The sequence below is a fragment of the Chenopodium album genome, chromosome 3 (assembly GCF_948465745.1).
Source record: "Chenopodium album chromosome 3, dcCheAlbu1.1, whole genome shotgun sequence".
NCBI classification, from domain to species: Eukaryota; Viridiplantae; Streptophyta; class Magnoliopsida; order Caryophyllales; family Amaranthaceae; genus Chenopodium; species Chenopodium album.
Genome location: NC_137836.1, coordinates 61,442,507 through 61,449,491, shown reverse-complemented (window position 1 = coordinate 61,449,491; position 6,985 = coordinate 61,442,507). Strand labels below are relative to the sequence as shown.

Here is a 6,985-nt window from a genome sequence, read left to right as displayed (position 1 = left end):
TCATTCGATTATGATTCGACGTGGAAGGTACTCATCACTGGGTTTGGTTTTGGGGAGACACAAATGGGTGTCTACACTACTATTTATACAAGATTAACTCCTATAGCAAGTAGGGTTTTTCAAAAGATAAATAAGTTAATTTAACTAAGTCACAAAATATAGTTTTATGTAAATCATTTTATAGAAAATCTTTTCGGAAAATAAGATAAAGAAAGTTATGGAAAAAAGAATAATATCTTTTTGTTAAACCGATTTTAAGAAATAAAAACAATTAGAAAATCTTTTCTTAAAATCTATCTTTTATCTTTTCCAAATTCTAATTAAATTTGCCAAGCAACTTGTTACGCTTCTAATAAGTTTCGTGCATATCTACTTAACATATTTAACAATAAATCTAGAAGATAAAATCTTAACTAAATAAATATTGATATGACGCGTTTCTGTAATTGTGGATTACTTGGGCTTCACGCAGACCAGAAGCAAGTTCCTACTGTCGCTTTTGCTCCAGTCTTCAATTGGAACTTCAATTCGCAGAATAAGTTCTTTCCAGAACTTACTGTCTTCAACTTGCTTTCTCCAAGTTCCTGTTAGGGAACATTCCTGTTAAGGAACTCAGTTCTTGTTAGAGAACTCTTCTTCTACTTTGTTTGACTTTTCCTCAAAGGCCTCTTCATGTCTTCTTAGCTTGGGTTACTCTTTCACCACCAAGGTCTACTTCACCTGTACTAATCAAACACTTACAAACCTTTATGAGTTGAGTTTGCTTTAGTTTAAGTTCATCATTATCAAAACCTTTAAGCTTCAACAATTAGGTTTGTTAAGTTTTAGGGTTTAAGCCCCCCGTAATGTTATATATGCTATTTCCATTTTGCGTAGAAAAAAGATGGTGTGGTTATAAAAAAGTTATGTAGTGATGGTATAGTGTGAGGTGAAGAAAGAGAAATCAATACTCTCATTATGGGGGTAATAGTTACAATAGGGGGAGGGTGGGTAACTATTACTAATAATTCCTTCATCTCTCTCTTTTCCTCATAGCACAACTACCTTATTTCATTTGTAAATACTATGTCTTCTACAACACCACCTCTAATTACTTTTATTTTTTCAAGTTTGACTTTTATTACCCCCTTAATGTATTACCCCTAATCCAAGCATGCTTTTAGGGGTAATTGATAGCATTTATAAACTATAAATAAAAATTGAACAAGGCAACTGTGTTGATTTTCAACTTTTGCTATTCTTCTCCTATCTTACAAACTGTACATCTTACAAAGCCTGATAACTAAGTTCTTTGATAGTTCATAGTCTTCGTACTATTTATGCTGCAACTACAATATTTTGTTAGACATTGAATGTTGTTAGATTTTACATTTAACGTCGTCAATTACATTTACCTAACAGTACAACTCAAGTACTCAACAATCCTCACACATGCAGAATTGAATGTTGTTAGATTTGTGTCTAGTGCTTGATGGTGCTTGGTCGGCCACGGACAATGCGGCTGGGATTGGCTGGTTCTTTAGATCAATTGATTCTCCCTTAGTTTTGGGAGGGGGAGCTCGTGCAATGTGCGCTTCTTCTGCTTTACATGCAGAATTGTTAGCTTGTTATTGGGGGCTTCGAATGGCGATCAGGAGAGGTTTTCGTCGGATTCTCCTTTATACAGATTGTGCTACACTATGTCTACTTTCAGCTCGGAGGGGAAGGCCGGATATCTCTGTGGCTTGGCTAGTTGCGGACCTTTTTTCCTTAATAGAGACTTTAGAGGCTTGCAAAATTGAGAAGGTTCCTAGGAGTTGGATCGTTTCGGCGCATTGGCTTGCTGGCAAGGCTAGGTGTAGGGATTTTCTTTTTTGGTCTTTTTAGATTTTTTTTGTGTGTTGTTTTTTTTAGTTCTCCTTTTCATCAAAAAAAAAAAAAAAAAAAAAAAAAATCCTCACACATGTCCAATCACCAGAACAGTCATCAAACCATTCACCACAAAATTGCAATTTTGCCACTAGAGAAACCAAAAACTCTCAATAAGAGAAACCGGGTGCGCCCAAGCCTGAGTGTTGATACTCTTGATTGGGAGGATGAGTGTTGAACCCATGAACAACCCATATGTGAGCATTCTTTTATCCCACACTAAAAAAGACTAAAGGGGGAGTGTAGTGGGCGGTAATGGAATCCCATATTGAAAGAATTCAAGAGTGACCATCACAATATAAGGCTAAGGGGCTACTTCCCTCATTGCCATATGGTTTTGAGGTGGAACCTCCTTGAACTAGTAAAGTGGTGGACTTGCACTCCCTCGTGACGAGTGTGGCCCATACCCGTATTTAACATGGTATCAGAGCTAGGTTCACGATCTCACGATTGGGGCCTTAATGGCTAAAGTATACAGGGCTAAAAATTATAGACAACTCACATGTGAGGGGGAGTGTTGAGCCTACGAACAACTCACATGTGAGCATTCTTTTATCCCCCACTAAAAAAGACTAACATTCATACTATCAGTAACTAGTGACTAACTTTCGCTACCCAATTTGCTTCAATATTGAACAACATTTTTTTTTTTTTTTTGACAGAAGAACAACATTCAATGTCTAACATGTTAGCCTATAGGACTTCATCCTTCCCTGATTACGTCACATGTGAACCAAAATTTTTTGGCCAAATAAAAAGGTTACAACATACTTCGTATATGTATCCTCTTACTAATTACTATTAGGGGTAATTGATAGCATTTACATACTATAAATATAAAATGAACAAGGCAACTGTGTTGATTTTCAACTTTTGCTATTCTTCTCCTATCTTACCAAACTGTACATCTTACAAAGCCTGATAACTAAGTTCTTTTGACAGTTCATACTATTTTATGCTGCAACTATAATATTTTGTTTGTATTCTTGTATGGTAAAAATCACGATTACAATTTCTTGCAATCTAGCTGATGTAATCAGGCATTGAGGCTCTTGTATAACACTGATGAATTGATGATAAACGGATCGAGCATCCAAAACTAACAGACTGCCTGTTGATACTTGTGACAAAAAAATGTATAGATGAGTTTAGCAAAATCTTTTGGTTGCTGTCTAAACCTTTATACTAAAAAAGCAGTTGCTCTGAATCTGTACATTTTATGCTTCAGTAATCTCTTCACAATACATCTTCCAAAATGTTGATTTTTTATATTTCTTCATGGACTCCATGCTGCTAAGATTTCCTTTTAGAAGCTGTAAAACCTGAAGAGAGAAGATCAATGGAATAGAGTACGAGTTAAAGTCCCTCACAACCATCCGACACTAATCAAGGATTCACTAGGATTTCACTAATGCTTGGGGGTATGTTTGGACTTGGGATCTCGGAAATTTAACAATTATCTAGCTATTGACAATTTGTTTCAAACACATCAAAGACACAATAGTACTAAAAGTCGACTTTTATCTCCGGATAGAGGGAGTAAGTTACAAGCTCAGCATGTGTCTGAGTGCCAACAATGATGCGTATATTATCACACATTTATACAATTGTACTTAGTTCTCATAATCATAATTTCTTGTCTTTAACATCACCTTTCCTATTTGCATCATTTGGAGTAAGTTTCAAGCTCATAATGTATCTATGAGTGCCAACCTAACTGCCAACAATGATGCATATATTATTGTACTCTGATACAATTGTACTTAGTTTCAGCAATTATAATTTCTTATCTTTAACATCAACTTTCCTCATTGCATCATTTTGCTTTTGTCACTTTTTAAAGTTCTAATTTCCTTTTCTGAGTTGATTATGTCATGAAAGTTCCATAGTCTGAAAATACAACAAATAGTACCTGATTCATCTGAGGTCGTCTAATTGAAGATCGTTGTACACACAAGGCAGCAGCTAAAAGCATAAGCTTCATCTGTTTTGAGTTGAAGCGGTTATCTAGAGCAGGATCAATAAGCTCTCTGATGTTATTCTTTCTTAATAACGGTTTGGCCTAGAACAACAGAACAACGAATGTAAAGAGCATCAGTTGATCAGCCTATACTTTACTACTAGTGAACTGAAGTTCAAGTAAATGACAGGGCTTACCCACAACACAAGGCTTTGCTGTGAACAATCAAGAGCACGGCGACCAGTAACTAGCTCCAGCAACAGCACACCGAATGCAAAAACATCTGTTTTTTCATCAACTATGCCATGCATCATGAATTCAGGTGCAAGATAGCTGCTCAAATAGATATCAGGAAATAAATTAACTAAACCACATAAGATGGAATAATTATGCAATAGATGATAAATTAAATAAACTTTTTATAGTTGATGCAAATGAACTCAAACAGCTTATTCACTATACCCAAAAGTTCCTTCAAATTTCAGAACAATGTGATGAGTCCATTTATCCGGTAGCCATTTCGCAAGCCCAAAATCACAAATCTGCAACAATGTCATGCATATTTAGACCAACATAATTCTACCCTGACAAGAAAACACAAAATCACACTCGAATTTGTACCATCTTGGAAACATTACCTGGGGTTCAAAGTCTTTTCTAAGCAAAATATTTGCTGCTTTGATATCTCTATGAATGATTCGCCGTTGACAACCATAATGCAGGTACATTAGTCCCTCAGCAATCCCTAATGCAATCTTATACCTAGCACTCCAATTCAATTTCCCCTTTGAACCTATCATATAAATTACCCTTTAATCAAAATATAAATAATAACACACAATTATTAAACATGTAAAAACACAATGATTAGGACAAACCATGTAACAATGAAGCTAAACTGCCAAGATGTGAATATTCAAGAACAAGATGCATTCCTCCTTCAACACAATAACCAATCAACTTCGTCGTATTAGGGTGGCTAACATGAGCCATTATCCCTAGCTCAGTCAAAAAATCCGCGATCCTCTCTTCAGGCGTGCCACGAGCAAGTCGTTTCACAGCAACAACTTGCCCATCACTCAATACTCCTTTAAAAACTTCAGCATATCCACCCTTCCCAATGAAATTCTCTACACAATTACAACTAAACATATTTCAAAAACATACTTGTATATGACAATATAACACATAAAAAAAAACACATACAATCTAATAAAAACTTATATTTAAACTCATTTATTAAACCTTGGCTAAAATTTTTTGTTGCCAATTGTAGCTCAAAAAGAGTGAAATTCCTAGAAGGTGAATCAGCATTGCCAAAATAACACTTGTTTGACATTGAAAACGTCGAACTCGAATTCGAATTCTCCCTCATACTATTACTTCTCAACCCTGGTAACTTGGGCACATTTAGAGACCCCAATGCAGGTAGTTGCTTCTTGGATTTAGACCTTAACAAGTCCATAAAACCGCGAAAACGAGAACCCGTTTTCGAGTTTTTCTGGGTTTCATTTGCATCATTGGATGAATTTGTATCAGATTCTACACTTCGAAAATAGTCCTCTAGAACACCAACAGGGGAATTGGAATCCTGCCCTGTTTTTTCCATTTATTGGTTCAACTGAAACCAATATTATCAGAGTTTTATCAGTAATTTAAGTTGAGAAATACTGAAATACAGATTGAAATTAAAAATATGAAGAACATAGTAAATTTACCTTGGGATGAAACAGATTTTCAATGAAAGTGAGATCAAACCAACTACTTTGAAATTCAATGTGGTGGGGTACTGAAAATTGAAGAAAAGTTAAGATTATTGGTAGAGTATAATTTAGACAATTTAATATGAATAAAAACAAACAAACATTAACAATATATAGCAACGTAATAAGTAATTTTGCAAAATTATGCAAGGTAAGAAACGTTATTCAAATAAACAAAACCATTACATTAGATGAAATATTTTTTTATCAAACCAAATAAAAGTACAAGAAAAAATGGCACTGTATCTTACACTAAGAGTTTGGATTTACATTAAAAACAACCACATACAAACAAGAAAGACTTGAACGAATTTCAAGAGGAAAGGTTAACTGGCTTAGTTGATTAAAACGTGTCAGTACCACCAAAAACTTGAGATTGAACCCCGTTCATGCTAACATGAAGCGGTATTAGTAAATGAATATTCAACCACCAAAATATATAGTTCACCAAAAAATATATGAAGAACAAAAGTCTAAGGATAATAATGTACCTTATTGAAGATGACTGTTTAAGTAGTTGTGTAGTTGAACATGATCTTTACTCTGTAGAGTTGCAATGTCAAGCGTAGTGTAAAAGGGGAAATGAATGGTTGGTTGGTTTATATAATGTATATATTATTATAGTATGATAAATAAAGTATTAAGGTAACGGTTTTAGATCTTAAATGAAACTGGAATTCTAAGTTAATGTGGTGTCAAGTAATCGATTACATCAATAATTTTCATGATAGAGAAAAAGGTCCTTCTAAATCATAAAGAAGGATATAATTTTATAGTTTATGTTAGAGATTATGGAGGGAAATTATTACATAAGATTTGTGTATTTTTCAAGATTAATAGCACTCGAGTGGTCTGATTTTGTAAGATATACTAACACGTCCAAGTAACACCCATTAAATGAAAAAAAAAAAAAAAAAACACCCATTAATTGAAAAAAAATGTATACTTTCTGATAAAGAAACATTAAATTTCATCAACAACTAATTAATGTTTGTGTTCTAACTTCTAACGCTTAGTATTAAGCCTAAAATATAATAATATAATAAAGTTAGTTATATATTTCCCGTCAAAAAAAAAAAAAAAAAAAAAAAAAAAGTTAGTTAAACATTTACAAGATTTGTATTATATCACAAGTTTTATTAAATAATGTATGAATAAAAATTTATAATTGATTTTAGAAATTAAAAATTAGGCAAATTTGTTAAAAAAAAAAAAAAAAAAAAAAACTTTTAAATGCATCATTTTGCGGAAAAAAACCTTTTAAAAACTTTATTGTAAAAGAAAACCCGAACTTAAAATTTTTTTGTTTAAAATAACCCAGTAACACTAATCCACATAATTAATATCTAATTTC

At 33.4% G+C, this 6,985-nt stretch overlaps 1 protein-coding gene across 1 annotated transcript; it reads right to left on the bottom strand.

The window, feature by feature from the left end:
• Positions 1–3,000: 3,000 nt before the first annotated feature.
• On the bottom strand, positions 3,001–6,185 carry LOC145614411 (receptor-like cytosolic serine/threonine-protein kinase RBK2). Its single transcript, XM_081669467.1, has 9 exons — positions 6,123–6,185; positions 5,587–5,657; positions 5,114–5,489; positions 4,747–4,998; positions 4,507–4,661; positions 4,331–4,410; positions 4,066–4,201; positions 3,821–3,970; positions 3,001–3,230 (listed from the first exon to the last, which is right to left on the bottom strand). Exons 3-9 carry the CDS (start codon positions 5,475–5,477, stop codon positions 3,126–3,128), a joined length of 1,242 nt encoding a protein of 413 aa, XP_081525593.1. The 5' UTR covers positions 5,478–5,489; positions 5,587–5,657; positions 6,123–6,185; the 3' UTR covers positions 3,001–3,125.
• Positions 6,186–6,985: the final 800 nt, after the last annotated feature.

What these genes read in the sequence shown, in the direction of transcription:
- LOC145614411 (XM_081669467.1), bottom strand. Translation starts at nt 5,477, where the DNA reads ATGGAAAAAACAGGGCAGGATTCCAATTCCCCTGTTGGTGTTCTAGAG. An exon ending in AAATTTGAAGGAACTTTTGG is followed by an intron (nt 4,202 to 4,330) that starts GTATAGTGAATA and finishes CTATTTGAGCAG; the next exon opens with CTATCTTGCACCTGAATTCA. An exon ending in GACGACCTCAGATGAATCAG is followed by an intron (nt 3,231 to 3,820) that starts GTACTATTTGTT and finishes TTCTCTCTTCAG; the next exon opens with GTTTTACAGCTTCTAAAAGG.